The following is a 16,319-nucleotide window of genomic DNA, read 5'->3' as shown; positions in this document are numbered from 1 at the left end:
ATGGTTTCTGTTTGAGGACCGTTAAACCACACTGACTTCCTGAAATGAAGGATACAAGCATTCTCTGTAAAACCACAGTACATCCCTAACTGCTCAAAACAACCCTGTTGATTGATTAACACTTTTCTCTGAATTACACATAAATGCATTCATGATCACTTACAACACATCTGTTAAATTCGCGGGTCAGAAATTAAACCTTAATCTTTATCACTGTATAAAGTGTCTCAGACCGGATGTCCAAATCAAGTCGACAACATTTGGTCTGATTTTTTCTTTCTATAAACATCCATTAAAATAAAATGTCTTAATTTTAACCCATTGTAATTAACTGGGAATTGTTTCCAATCACGATAAATCCACATCATCAGTATACATTGCTCAATGTATCTATATAAATTATCATTTAAATTATTCAGCTTTTATACATAAACAATTTTTTTAAAAGATTGACAAGCAGTTTTTTTAATAGAAGTTGTGTGTGTCAACATTTTAAGATATGTAAATATGCTAATTATCTACAGAATGCTGCTCTGATATATCTAAGCAAATGTCCAAGAAAATAAAAAGAACAAAATAGTAGGGATGCACGACATATCGGCCACCATATCGGTATCGGCCAAATATATATGTTCATTTTTAATGTTATCGTTATCGGCCCGATAAGAAAATTTGGCCGACATATTAAAACCGGATTAATGGATTATTTCGTTCAGCTAAGACACTTTAGATGTGCACTGTTCACAATTATGTTTTTGAATTGCTTGAAATATGACTGGAATAACTTCTAAAAGGAAAATACAGCAAAGTGCAACATGTGCAGCGCAAATCTGTTATATCGGCTACATAAAATTATAATGAGAACATCATTATAATCAGCGCTTGACATTAACTTTTTTGCTCACTAGCCAATGTGGCTAGTGGTTTTCCAAAATGACTAGCCACGCAGCATTTTTACTAGCCACAGTTTTGTTGTTGTACGTTTTATATGATTAAAATTGACAATGGGGCTGAAAACGTGCTAAAATGAACTAATATTATCATTAGCTCTGATAAGGTTGTTAAGCTCCTTTTTTGATAACATGTTGTCTAAGATACACACATAAAATAGCTTCTTATTGTATATAATAAAAGTGCTGCATTGTTTGTTTGTTTTTTGTTTTACAGCAGTAAATACTGCAATACAGAGTAGAACAATTATCTGCATTAGAAACAACGAGCAAAGAATAAATATTAATTTTAAAGAAAAAATCCACAATTAAGGCACCAGGATTACAACTTTATATAGGCTATATAGGACTATATAGGACTTTGGATTGTTTGTTTTGCATCAGCTTTTCCTCAGAGCTCTGACTTAATAATCATCATCATGAAGCTCTGAGTAACTGGAGATATGTCCACCTGAAACAAGTATAGGCCTACAGGTCTTTATTTTCCAGATTATTCCCACAAGCGCATCTCCTGCTTTCTTTCATGGCATGATTAATTTTATTAAAACATAGAATTAACTCTGGAAAGATAGTTGTGATATGACGTGACATAAGGGCAGCCCTGCTAGTAGTTAGGCCTACACCGTGGCCCTTAATCATGAAGATGATTTTTGCTTTAATACCGGCCATGCACACTCACGAACTGACTGAACGCTGTGTTGATGTGTGTGTGTATGCGACCAGTCGCGTGTGATGATCGTTCGTTTGGCGCGCGCACCCTCGCGCAGCGGCACTGCAGGAGAGCGTGAGACACGCCGGTGGTCTGGATTCTCCTGCTATTAAAAAAAGATCGGTATATCATCACATTAAGTTGATAATTAAGGGCAGACTAAAACAGCCCAGTTCGTCGCACAGTCCGCGAGTTTAATCTCCGCGTGTCTTCTTGTTTGCAGTGTTGTCGTTCAAGAGGATTCACGAATGGACCAATGAGCAAACACTAAACTATGTGCAGGTGGTACTCATGGGAGTGGTAGTGGCATAGTGTCAAATTGCAATTCGTTTGTTATGTCAGATGTCCTTTGACAAGACTACAAATCTTCAACACGCCAAAGTGGCTAGTGAGAGTGACTGTGTTACCCGCCACGGGTGAAATGCACCCGCATTTGGCGGGTTGGCGGGTGTTAATGTCAAGCCCTGATTATAATTGTGTGCTTGGGACATGGCTTTTAATGTTGAGACTTATGTGTTTGTAATCAGGTTCTCAAACATTTGGATTTTGATTTATCGGCCAATATATCGGTTATCGGCTTTAAAATATAAAGAATTATCGGTTATCGGTATCGGACAAAATTTTCATATCAGTGCATTCCCACAAAAGAGTGAAAGAGGGTGTATCTAAACAGAGTCACTACATTAAAAATTCTTCATAAAGACCTACAAATGTAAATAGTTACAACGCATGTCTCAAGCCAATTTTGCTACTTAAGTGTGACTTCATTGCATTTTTACGCAGAAACTGTTTTTTTCTTTTCAGGGTTTACAGGTGAAGACAGACTATATTCCCTTGCTGCAATCACTGGCTTCATTTGGATGGAGACTCACTTGTGTGCTGCCTACACCCATCATCAAGACTAACAGGTAGAGACTCCTAGATAAAATAATTGCCTTAAAGGGGTGGTATAATGCCCTTTTCACAAATCTCTGATGTCCCTAGAGTGTGTATGTGAAGTTTTAGCTCAAAATACCCCACAGATATTTCTATATAGCATGTTAAAATTGTCACTTTTTGAGGGTGAGCCAAAACGCACAGTTTTTGTCTTTCCCTTTAAATGCAAATGAACTGCTGCTCCCGACACAGGGGGCGGAGCTTCAAGAGCTAGTGTCTGATTACCTCACACACACATGCACTGAAAATTTCAAAAACTTTTAGCCTTTTATGTTCAAACCGGAGTCAGACAAAGATGAAGAGACTCAAGTAGAAGTGACAACATGTAGAAGCAACAGGACATTTCTGAATGGTTAGTTGATGAATTTATGAAGCTTATGTGTAGTTATCTTCTAGTCATTGATTAGCATATTCTGTTATGATAATCTATAAATTGCGTTCCTGGGGGCGGGGTTTATGCCAATTTTAGGGTTAGTGATGTCACTAACCCGGAAGGAATGTCATGTAGTTCTACCAGCCGTTTGTTGTAGTCCTTTAAAAGCAATTTCTTTAAAAGAAAATATCTCCCTTTGCTTTAAACTTTGAGCGTTGTAACTTTGCAGATGTTGCTTATGCTCAAACAGCTACATTACACACTAACTAAAGTTAGTCATAATCAACCACCCCTTTAAAATTCATTATTACTTAACTTCAAGTTTCATTACAGATTCTGAAAGTTTTGTGAGCAATATCATCTGAAAAAGCTGTAAGGATGCATACTTTGAGAGTGCAGTGCATAGAAACAGTACACTGTTGTATTATTGTACATATTTTTGGGTGAACTAACCCTTTAACTCTTAGCTCCCGATGGCGACGATGTTAGCGAAGGGCGTGGTGAGCTCGTGTCAGGGGCGTGGGTAGTGAGCCTGTAGACTTGGTATTAAGCCTTTTTTCCCCGGTATTATTTGATTCACGGAAGCGGACACCAGTTATCTTGCCTTATGTTTAAAATGGAACGGATGCTTACCTCATGAATCTTAGTCTTCAGTGCCGTTGGCAGAGCCAGCATACGTCAATCGCGGAAACAACTTCCAATAGGAAAATTCAACTGCAGTAGCCACCGTTCAACTCGAAGAGGGCAACACTCAGACGTTTTTACACCATATATTGTAGAATTAAAACACTTTACACCGTGTCCTAACCAGATGCGATGCGATAAGATTCCAGCGACAAATAATTTGACTTTCCACACTAGGCACGACGCGACTGCGAGATGCGTACAAATCAATCAAAACCCACAGCCAATCAGAACAGCGCGTGGGCGGAGTCAATCTTAGCGGCAATCGCAAGAAAATGGATAAGTCGGCTACATAATCAGATTCACAAATATTACACCATTTAAACATTATTTAAATACATAGGCTACTGAGTTACTAAAACAATCTTTGTCAAATAATACACAGTTTGAACATTCTTGTTTCCATTTGTTTAATTTAAAGATCTGAGGTGAATTATCCATTGTTGCTTTTACAGCTACAAAGCTGGAGCACTAAATGATATTCAGAGTCACATTACACACTTTTAGCATTAAATAAAGCACATAAACAGTACCTGAGATTATCATTGCCACACTTTGTGTTTGTTGTTCCAGTGCGACGTCTTCGTTTCTAAAATAGAATCGTCCCGTGTCGCCGTCGCGGCTGGTTAGGTTAAAAACTCTGATTAACATGTAAAAGATGCATTTTATCGCGTGTCGCGGCGTGGCGTGTAGTGTAGTTAGGACACGGTGTTATACCCAAATGGCAAAACATTTACTCGAGTCAATGAACAGCCTTAAAGGGATAGTTCACCCCAAAATGAAAACTCTGTCAGTAATTACTCTCCCTCATGTTGTTTCAACCCCGTAAGACTTTCGTTCATCTTCAGAACACAAATTAAGATATTTTTGATTAAATCTGAGAGCTTTCTCACTCCTCCATAGGCTTCTAAGGGATCGAAACTGGCCGGCCCAGAAAAGTTATTAAAGACATCGTTAAAATAGTCCGAGTGACTACAGTGGCTCAACCTTAAGTTTATCAAGCGACGAGATACTTTTTGTGCGCAAAAAAACAAACAAAAACCACGAACGCCATTCATACAGTTCAGCTCACTTAGCACGTCGTTCGTGGTTTGACTAGTCGAGACTGTTTTCCAAAGATGGCTCCTGTCTGTATACACGAAGTGGACTGTCTTTATAAAATATCTTCTTATTAAACGGTCTGTACACTTACAAAGTTCTCAATGCTTCGTTTTGCATGTAGGGACCCTCATTATGTTACTGTGTTCGTGTGCGGCCATTTTGAGCCTTGTTAGTGGTATTAACTAGCGATATCTTTTTACTTATTAAATGCCCCCATTACTAGCGTTATACGCTAAACAGTTTTTAGAGATAAAACTCTTTACATTCGATTATCATGAAAACAAATATCAGAGAACGGTTGACTAGGTACCAATGTTTTATTAGACCAAAGGTTCATTTTGCGCCGAGTTCTCCTTTAAAGGGATAGTTCACCCCAAAATGTAAACTCTGTCAGTAATTACTCTCCCTCATGTTGTTTCAACCCCGTAAAACTTTCGTTCATCTTCGGAACACAAATTAAGATATTTTTGATTAAATCTGAGAGCTGTCTCACTCCTCCATTGGCTTCTAAGGGATTGAAACTTGCCGGCCCAGAAAAGTTAGTAAAGACATCGTTAAAATAGTCCGAGTGACTACAGCGGCTCAACCTTAAGTTTATCAAGCGACGAGAATACTTTCTGTGCGCAAAAAAACAAACAAAAATAGCGACTTTATTAAACTATTCATCTTCTCTGTGGGCCTCTAGATTTCACGGAGTGTAACAGCGCAGCACTTCTGTGTTGCACGTCACACGAAGGCTTACTATTGGCCGACGCTGGTCATGTGTGTGTGTGTGTGACGTACAACCCAGAAGAGCTGCGCTGTTACACTACGTGAACTCACTCGAGGCCCACAGAGAAGGAAATTAATAATTGAATAAAGTCGTTATTTTTGTTTGTTTTTTGCGCACAAAAAGTATTCTCGTCGCTTGATAAACTTAAGGTTGAGCCACTGTAGTCACTCTGACTATTTTAACGATGTCTTTACTAACTTTTCTGGGCCGGCAAGTTTCAATCCCTTAGAAGCCTATGGAGGAGTGATCCAGCTCTCAGATTTAATCAAAAATATCTTAATTTGTGTTCCGAAGATGAACGAAAGTCTTACGGGGTTGAACGACATGAGGGAGAGTCATTACTGACAGAGTTTACATTTTGGGGTGAACTAACCCTATAACATTAAATAAAGCACATAAACGGTACCTGAGATTATCACGTCGCATGTAGTTAGGACACGGTGTTATACTCAAATGGCAAAACATTTACTCAAGTCAATGAACAGTCTTAAAGGGATACTCCACTTTTTTTGGAAATAGGCTCATTTTACAACTCCCCCAGAGTTAAACTGTTGAGTTTTACCGTTTTTGAATCCATTCAGCCGATCTCCGGTTCTGGCGGTACCACTTTTAGCATAGCTTAGCATACATCATTGAAGTGGACAAGACCATTAGCAGTTCTAAAAAAAAAATGTTTGAATTCCTGCGTAATAATCAAGAAACTTCACTGCCGTACCATGAGAGCAGCAGGCGTAATGATATGACGCAGCGCCTGAAAATAGTTCCGTTGTGTTGACGGAAGGTGGCCTATTTTCAGGCGCTGCGTCATATCATTACGCCTGCTGCTCTCATGGTACGGCAGTGAAGTTTCTTGATTATTACGCAGGAATGAGAGTATAGTTCCTAGCCATATCAGCCTAGAAAATCGCAACTTTACATTTTCCGTCGGTCTTAGTGCACGATGTAACTACAGAAGAGTCAAGTTTTAAATAGGAAAAATATCAAAACTCTTTGGTCATTTTTTTTTGAGAAATGCTAATGGTCTTGTCCACTTCAATGATGTATGCTAAGCTATGCTAAAAGTGGTACCGCCAGAACCGGAGATCGGCTGAATGGATTCAAAAACGGTAAAACTCAACAGTTTAACTCTGGGGGAGTTGTAAAATGAGCCTATTTCCAAAAAAAGTGGAGTATCCCTTTAATAAAGCCCCAGTCTTACAGATCATTATCTAAAAAAAAGTTGTTTTAGGGTTTAGTTACCCTAAAAAAGGTATGGAAGAGAGGGGTACGCAGAAGGATCGTAAACTATTACGCCACTAAAAAGTTTGGGAACCACTGGGTTAGGGCATCCAGAGGTAGAAACACCCACTACGAGCAACCAGTGACTAGACGACCTCCAAATAAAACCAGTCAATGTGAAGTGAATTGGCTTTAGAGGTAGGAAACAAAGTAATCAATTGAGTTTGTGTAAACGCCACATGGGGCGTCATTTCCAACATCAAGTAAGAACAATTGTACAACCCACAGAGTAATAGTGCATCCCAAACTCCAACCGTGTCAAAGTGCTCGGGGTATAAAGACCTCTGAGACCTCATCGAGGCAGAACATGATGTTTGCTCGCCGTAATGAAATGTCAATACAAGCTAACTGATGATTCCTGTAATAGCAGGTGGAAGCTTCCGGCGATGTCGAACTGAAGTTCACCATGTAATCTTCATCTGTCATACGATCCCGCATTGGCCTTTCTCTCACACGTCAGCTTTCCATCCCTGCTGATTAATTACGGGCCTATTTTAAACTTTCACAAAAAGCCACAACGCAGCTATACGGCTAATTAATCAAAACGTTGTCCTAGATACAACCAAACCGTCACTTTTCAATGTCTTGGAAACGGCTGGCCTTGTTTTCCTGGGTGGCGTAAAACAACATGGAAACATACGAGTAACACTCACGGTCCTTACCAGGGATGAAATGGTTACCAGTTTGATGCTAAACCACAATAAGAAAAAATTATTGACCTTTAGTATTAGAGTTTCATATTTTATATTCATAATTAATTATTAATAATCATTAAAACTGTATTTGAGTATCACAATTTGAAAACAGTCTCATGTAGGTTTGGTTTTGTGTGAGAGTGCTGAAAGAATTTATATGACAGAATGTATAAACAAATTAATTCTATGTCTTAAGAAAAGTTATAAAGAGATTTACTTTCCATCTTCCCTCCGTGTAACGCCTAATAAAGTAGTGTTTATAAGCTTATTGCTTCTTTGTTTACCAATATTTCTGCTGTTACATAAGCGCCACCTACTGTCAGAGAGTAGATTTACATTTTCATTCAGCATGTCTGCCATTTTTATTCAGACTAATATGAAAATCGGACCAAATTTTGATTGTTAAACAGGTAGATGGAAAATAAGCTAATGTGCGTTCTAAAAATGTCAACAATTCAGATGTACAGTAGAATTGTTTATGGCGCAGATAAGTGTGGTAAACTTTCATAAAAATGTAGCCTAAATTTCCAGTATATTTACTAGGCCTATACCGTTATAATATTGATAACCGTTATCATTTCGGTCACTATAATCAAGATATGAAAATTTCATAGCGTTTTATCTCTAGTACTTGCATAATATGTCACTAAAATTATTACCAGTATTAGTGAAGCTATTTTAAAACTGTAAATTAATCTACATGATATAAAGCAAATGACAAGCAAACTAGAATATTTACAATTAGAATATGGTGCAAAAGTTCATTTATTTCAGTAATTCAACTTAAAAGGTGAAACTAATATATTATATAGACTCATTAGTCATTACATGCAAAGTGAGATATTTCAAGCCTTTATTTGTTATAATTTTGATGATTATGGCTTACAGCTTATGAAAACCCCAAAAAGGTTTTCATATCTGTAAGCCATAATCATCAAAATTATAACAAATAAAGGCTTGAAATATCTCACTTTGCATGTCTATATCTATATAATATATTAGTTTCACCTTTTAAGTTGAATTACTGAAATAAATGAACTTTTGCACGATATTCTAATTTTTCGGGTTGTACAGTCAGACTACCGTTTTGAAGAATTGCACTACTGCAATTTTTGACTGACAGTAATTTCTATTTCAAATAAATGTTGTTCTTTTGAACTTTCTATTCATCAAAGAATCTTGACACATAAAAATGAAACAGTTTCAGGCAGCTCAAGAATGCAGATGAGTTTGTGTATCAGCATCACTGCTATATTTCCACACACTTCTCATTGATATGCATCACGCCGCAGCGAACGCTTGTACATTCATTACATTCAAAAATGCTGAAGTTACCATTCAATTAAGCCCTTAATGATGGGGATTGTATAGGCGGCGTGTGCCTAGTTTGGATGCTGGCGAGACTGAAGACCAGAGCTGTAATTTCACCGTCCACTCGTTTACATTTTAATGGACTGAGGCTTGCAGGAATCCAGCTTTTCCCTCTGATTTAAGCAGGAAGCACTTGAATAAATATACAGTTCTTTGACAAGCAAGAAAATGGGAAGTGGGAGGGAAAAGAAATCAAAGCAGGGACGATTTAGACATTTGGTATTGATTGCAAGCTTATGCCAGAGATGCAGAGGCACGCTTGATTTGTAGCAGAGTCGTAAAGGGAAACAGAGAGCGTGAGAAAGATTGAGAGTGTTTGGTAAAACATCTCCATCTTCTCTGAAGATTAAACGGCTTAACCGAACTGTGTTTTATCAACTTTTTAAACGTGCATTCACCCCAGAAATGCTAAACTCACCACACTCGAGGATGCGTAGCTTCCTTCTCTACATTAGCCCTGACAAGACGGCAAGAAAGAGAGATTTAGTCATCACAGGATTTCACAAAACGGATATTTTGTTCATCCCTTTCAATGCCGGATGTTCCCACAGCTAAAAAAAAAAATTAAGAAGATCTCCAGGGGGGTTTTCTTGCACCATCCAGCATTACTGGAGCTATAAATACAAGATAAGATGCTGAATAAACAAGCGCACTCTAATAAACAAGAAGCGAAATGTTGCATAGCTGGAACAAACAACTTAAACTAGCTGGTGTAGATGACCTTTGAGTTTGTCTCGCCATGCTATGTAACAAGAATCATTTGAAGCATATATTTTTGTCTTAACCCTCTGGTTATCTTTGGGGTCTTTTTGACCCCCAAATGACTTTTGGTGAATTTAAAAAAAATGTTCTCTTTGTCCAAATGGTATGAAAACTTCTACGCCTCTTAACACTGTCTAGATCTACCAAAAAATATATATATTGGAATGATATCAGTTTTTATGTTAGCGTGAAAAAAATGCCAGCACTTGTTATCTTCGGGGTCCCTGGAGACCCCGCATAGTGAATATACAAAATTCATCATCAAAATCAGAAACAACGAAGAAACAACGCAGATCACATAGACAGAAATAAAGTGGCACACTTCCAACAATGCAAAAAAAATAAAAATCCACAATGCACACACACACACACACACACAGTAATACATTTGTAAGGCTATACTATGCATACTGCCTGCAGTGCACAGACGCATAAACACCTGCAGTGCACTGTAAACGAGACTGTATGTCAGGGTTCCTCAAACTCGGTCCTGGAGGGCCACTGTCCTGCAGAGTTTAGCTCCAACCCTGATCAAACACACCTGAGCAAGCTAATCAAGGTCTTCAGGATCACTAGAAACTCACAGGTAGGTGTGTTTGATCAGGGTTGGAGCTAAACTCTGCAGGACAGTGGCCCTCCAGGACCGAGTTTGAGGAACCCTGCTGTATGTGATGACCACCAATTATTGTTCCTAGTTGTTCGATTTTTTCCCCATTCACTGTTTTTTTTAACAAAATTTTATTTTTTTACTGCTTTATTTGCTCATTTGTTATTGCTGTTCAGTTCATTGCATTTTGATGTTCATGTCATGTATTTTTACTCAATATGTAATATAACTGTTCATTTCTGTATTTTTTTTTTGTTCTGTTACAGTTAGTAAAATTGTAGAATTAAAATTGTAGAATTATATTAAAAACAGATGATTGAAATAAATTATAAAATCTAAAGACTCCAACATTTGGAGTCTTGTTCAGGTTTGATTCTAATCATAATGTAACATTGAAAAACTTTTGTCTGTACAAAAAATGCTAAACTTTGACAAAAAGTTTTTTTTGTGTGTTATCATTGTGATTTTATAATATTTAGATATGAATCCAACTGGAAAAACTTGTGAAAAGATATGTAGTTTGGTTAATCACATAGCAAATAGCTTATAGTGGAGGTCTATGGCCATCTAGTGGTTAAAGTGATTTTTATTTTATTTTTTAACTGCATTTTCCAAAAAAATGGGGAAATCTGGGTCTTTTATAAAGTAAATTTGACATAAAATGCTGTTTTTTTGTAAAAAAAAAGCCTATTTAAATAAATATTTATTTATTGAAATTTAAAAGATATAAAAAATCCTCCAAAAACTGCACAAATGTTGAGTAAAAACATTAATAAACAGGCTAAAATTACATTTGTAAAAAAATATATATATTATTCTGTTACAAAATTAAATGTTATTGTCTGGGGTCCCTGGAGACCCCAAAGATAATGAGTGTAGACACAAATGAAGATAATCAGAGGGTTAAAGTCCCCCTGTGGTGAAAACCAAGTGTTGTTTATATGTGGTGTTTTTAATATGCTTTAAGACACACCATGTGTAAGTTCATAAGTCGACAGCATTGCTGAGTATTTTCTGCTTAAAACTGCAGTGAACCAAAGACAGTCTCAAAAACACGGTTTGAAATCGCTGGTGTTTCTGACGTCACAAACGACCTTGTAACCAATCAGATCAACGTGTGATCGTCAACCAGTGGATCTCTGAGCTGAGGGAGTGAGTGGAGGCGGGGCTCATTTGCATATTCATAGAACCGCGAATACTAAATGAGGCAAGGGTGTCGAGTTACATTCAAGATATTGTAAGACATGAAGAAAAAAATTAATGAAAAAACGATTAAATATGTAATTTTGGTGATCAAAGATGAGATTTAAGGTACAAAATGATTGACCACAGGGGGACTTTAAATATATATATTTTTTTTGCACTGAAAATATCAGTGCAAAAAAAATTTTTATTTTTTAATGTAAATTAATATAATCTAGTTGGATATGATGCAAAGATTTACTTTTAGCAAACGGCCCTTAGTCAAGTTTGATTTTTGGCCCTTCATATTAAAAAGTTTGGGAACCTCTGCCAACTCTCTATTTTAAGGAATGTCACGCAATTTTTCTTTCATGTTTTAATTCCAATGTTAAACGTCTGTGCAGAACTTTGTTTGACAAATTTTTTAAAGGAATTTTTAATTTTTATTTGAATACGTTATAAAATTTGTAGATTTAATTTGTTGATGTTGAACAAGAAATGCTTTTTGATTACTAACATTTCATTTAACCAGTAGAACAGAATCCAAACATTTCTTTTTTTTTTTTACAATGGAAGTGGGGAAAAAAGGAATTCAGAAAAATTTAAATGGAATAGAGGGGTCCTAGACCTGGACCAAGCAATATTACTGTAGTATAATCATATCTAGACTAGATCACTAACTAATCTGCTTCTTCTCTCATCAGTGATGGAAGTCTGGCCACCAAACAGATCGTTTTCCTCCAGAGGCCGATGTTGCCTCGCAAGAAGAAAGAATCCAAGGTGAGTGAACTCTTATTCCAGACACACACTCTCACACACACACACACACACACACACACACACACACACACACACACACACTCAGCCACACACTCACACTCTCACTCACACACTCTCTCTCACACACACATACACTCTCTCACACACTCTCACACACTCTCTCACACTCTCTCACACTCACACACACACACACACTCTCACTCTCACACACTCTCACTCACACACTCTCACTCTCTCACACACACACTCTCTCACACACACTCTCACACACACTCACACACACACACACACTCACACTCACACACACTCATACACACACTCACACACACACACACTCACACACACACACACACTCACACACACTCAGCCACACACTCACACTCTCACTCACACACTCTCTCTCACACACACATACACTCTCTCACACACTCTCACACACTCTCTCACACTCTCTCACACTCTCTCACACTCACACACACACACACACTCTCACTCTCACACACTCTCACTCACACACTCTCACTCTCTCACACACACACTCTCTCACACACACTCTCACACACACACACACACACACACACACTCACACTCACACACACTCATACACACACTCACACACACACACACTCACACACACACACACTCACACACACACACACTCACACACACACACTCTGCAGCTGCCCGGCTGAAACACATATAGTTTGTGTTAGCAGTGTTTCTACAGGGTTCAGGCGTTTCCTTAAATCACCACATAAAATGGGGTAAAAAAGCACAAGACGCTTGAACAGAACAATGCATAATTTAAACAAATATTTGGCTCCATGCCACTTCAAAGAAAACCAGAGCGAGTGTGTGTGTGTAGTGGGTGTTACTGCGTGTGTGGTTTTCCTGAAGATATTTATTTACATGGCAGTGTTGTCTTTACTTTTTTTTTTTTTTTTTTTTTGGGAAGAAAGGGCCGATGCAAACGCGCTGTGCTAAGCTTGTCAGTTTTATACGCAATTCAATGCCTTGTAAATTTATATTCACAACCATAACAAACTGAAGACAAGAATCTAAATGAACTTTTTCCAAAAAACAAAAATATCACGTGGCATGCAGGAGCTTCGGGTCCCATGTATCCCAATGAGGAATCCACAGATTTTAACATTCAGCGAATTCATATGTGCAAGACAGCAATAATCAAGTTTTGAACACTGTTATAAATCACAATGATCTGTGATATACTGTACTTGAAGGAAATGGGCTTAAAAGGGTTTGCAGTGAATGGTGAGAGCATCAAAACGTTAAGAAATACTTTATGCAAATCAGGGGTGGAGACCGATGGACGACAGCCAATCACAGCATTTTTCAACGGTTTTGGTTCAGGAAGTATTTTTTCCATTCATTTCTCCCATAGGGATTGCAAAAAAAAGTCTTCGTTAAAGCATTTTAGGCCATGAATGAACCAAACCAACCAGCTTACGAGGAGAATTACAACATTACAGACTTTGATTTGAAGCAAAAAAGTATTTAAACATCATACAAAGACTATTTAGTGGCTTCAGAGAGGGAAAGAACTAAAATCCCATGAAGCATTGCGAAAACAGTATAATCGAGTTAAAAATGATTGATACATACACAATGTATTTTAAATGTATTGCAAAATATGCATATCTATTGAAATATAATTTGAGAGCGAAGGCATATCGACTTGATTCCGTCATTCGCAGTGCTTTATGGGAGTGGGCGGAGCTAAAATAGCTCTTTTGGCATGTTTTGCTTGTTTCGGCTGGGATTGGTGGAATTTTCTGTACAGCATCATGGGTAATGTAGTTTTTCACCACGAATTCCACTGTCAAACATGTTTACTTTAAAACTAAGGTAAAAACATGCGGGCTGACGGCTTCAACAAAAGCAAATACCATCGATTAACAACCTCGTAGCTCACAGTAGGGCTGACTTTAACGGTTTATAAGTTATTGTTAAAAAAATAACAATCGTTTTTTCCATCTATTATCATACACACACATATACAGAGAGAGAGGGGGGTTATGGTGGAGCATGAAAGGCTTTTTGACACTTACTTCACACCGTACAGTGGGTGGCGGGTCCAGACTCGACTCATTCACGGATGGCGTGACCAAAGTCCTGTCACTGTTGATGTCCGGTTTTTCAGACACACTGTTATTGTATAAAAGCACCTGTGTTGACTAATCTGGTTTCAGACAGTTTTCCGACACAGCAAAACGCGACGTGTAATTATTTATTTCACGGCTCTCTGGAGTACTTGACGTTTGATTAATCAATCGCGGCATCCAACGGTCTAATATATTTGTGTCCATAGCAACGCCGTCATCTGCTCTCGCGGCTAACTGAAATTGGCGCCACTTTTGCGTCTTTCGCGCGCCTCACTCTCTTATACAAACAGACGTGACGCAACTAGCGCCATCTTGCGTCTCGGTTATCGTTTACAGTAAAATCACCTCAGGCCAGGGAACTTGAGAATTAATATTACTGGAATATTTTTGCAGTGCTTTTAGTCTGGTTAGTAGGCTGAATGGTTTGTACATTGTAATGGACTTTGATTTTTTAAGATAATTTAGGCTACAGGTAGATAATTTCAATTTAAATAAATATGAACTAGATAAATTGCCCTCAGAGAGGAAATTATTTTCCCCAGTGGGTTCATACATAACACAATATATATGTGTGCATGTGTGTGTTTTAATAAGAATTTAAAAAAATTAATTTAGCAAAATGAAATGAAATATATAGTATGTATAATTCATGATTTCATTTTTACTGCTAAATAACTAAACTCAGCAATAAAAATAAAATGTAAATTCATTTTTTTAAACACAACATAATGCAATATATATATATATATATATATATATATATATATACGATTTGTAATAAATATTACCTATTATTTATATTATATATTATGTTATATATAAAATAAAATGTATGATTTAATTTTATAAATGTATAAAAAAGTAGATATATTACATTTTGCAAATGTTTTTTTAATGAATTATAAAATAATTAATACATTTAAATTAAATAAATGTAAAAAAATATATAAAATAAAATAGGCAATCAGAATTTTGATCAAAAGAGTGTACATAAAGTGTAATTTTTTATAGATCATGGAAGCGGTGATTCATAAAATGATGAGACTAATGGTAAAGCATTATAACCAAGCACACTTTTTAAAGAGACAATTCATGAAATATGTACTTGTATTTTAGGTCTATCTCATTATCGTTTTTTTTTTTAAAAGTCTCAAAACTCTCTGTCGACATTGTCTATTTCAGAAAGTCATCTTTAAAGCACGGAACAAGTCCAACAAGAACTCCGTCAAAGACGCACCAAAGAACAAGAAGAAGAAAGAGACGAGTGATCAAAAGAGCAGCGACGGAGCCGAGAAGAGCGCAGAAGACACGAATACAAGCGTGAACGAGCGACGGGGGGAAAACATGAGTGATGAGGCTGAAGTGCAGAGAGAACAGAGAGAGGAAGGAGATGAGACAGAGGCGACAGGAAGTGATGTCACAGCTGGCAGGGAGAAACAGGAAGCAGGAAGCAGCGAAAGAGATGGAAACGCTGAGGAGAAGGTAAACGAGAGTAGTGTGAAAACTGAAGCTGAAATGGGGTCGTATAAAGACACGGGACGACAGGAAGAGGAAGTGGACAAACAGGAAGACGGCTCAGCCAATCAGGATTGAGGATGCGCTCAACCCACCTGGCCAATGGAAGTGGGCCTTTATGAATGTTAAAATGCTATATACCTTGCAAAAAAAAAAAAAAAAAAACTCAATATTTTGTCTTGTCCAGTATCTAAACATCCCTAAAACAAGATAAATTCACAAGGCATTATAACGTTGTTGCCTTCAAATTTTTAAGTACAATCAACTTGGATGTTTAAGTCATTTCAACTCAAATTACATTAAACTGACTTTTTAAAAAATGAGTTGAATCTTGTATAAGTTATTTAAAAAAAAAAAATTAATGCGTTAAAGCAATGTAAAAACACGTTATCATAACTTATTGATCATATAATTTTTAGAGCTGGGCAATAATTAATCACATCCAAAATAAAAGTTTGTTTACACATAATATGTGTGTACT

The 16,319-nt window shown here is 37.2% G+C and overlaps 1 protein-coding gene across 1 annotated transcript in view; it reads left to right on the top strand.

Annotated features, from left to right (window-relative positions):
* The window catches only part of LOC130076210 (raftlin), a 92,810-nt gene extending 76,685 nt beyond the window's left edge, over window positions 1-16,125 (top strand). The window contains exons 6-8 of the mRNA XM_056241205.1: window positions 2,464-2,567; window positions 12,125-12,200; window positions 15,506-16,125. Of these exons, the coding sequence (XP_056097180.1) occupies window positions 2,464-2,567; window positions 12,125-12,200; window positions 15,506-15,916 (591 nt within the window). The 3' untranslated portion in view covers window positions 15,917-16,125. The remainder of the gene's footprint in view (window positions 1-2,463; window positions 2,568-12,124; window positions 12,201-15,505) is intronic.
* Window positions 16,126-16,319: the final 194 nt, after the last annotated feature.

This window comes from Rhinichthys klamathensis, unplaced genomic scaffold (assembly GCF_029890125.1).
Source record: "Rhinichthys klamathensis goyatoka isolate OS25496 unplaced genomic scaffold, OSU_Roscu_1.1 h1tg000634l_1, whole genome shotgun sequence".
NCBI lineage: Eukaryota > Metazoa > Chordata > Actinopteri > Cypriniformes > Leuciscidae > Rhinichthys > Rhinichthys klamathensis.
Note: the sequence above shows the minus strand (reverse complement) of the source record. Positions and strands in the feature narration are given on the sequence as shown.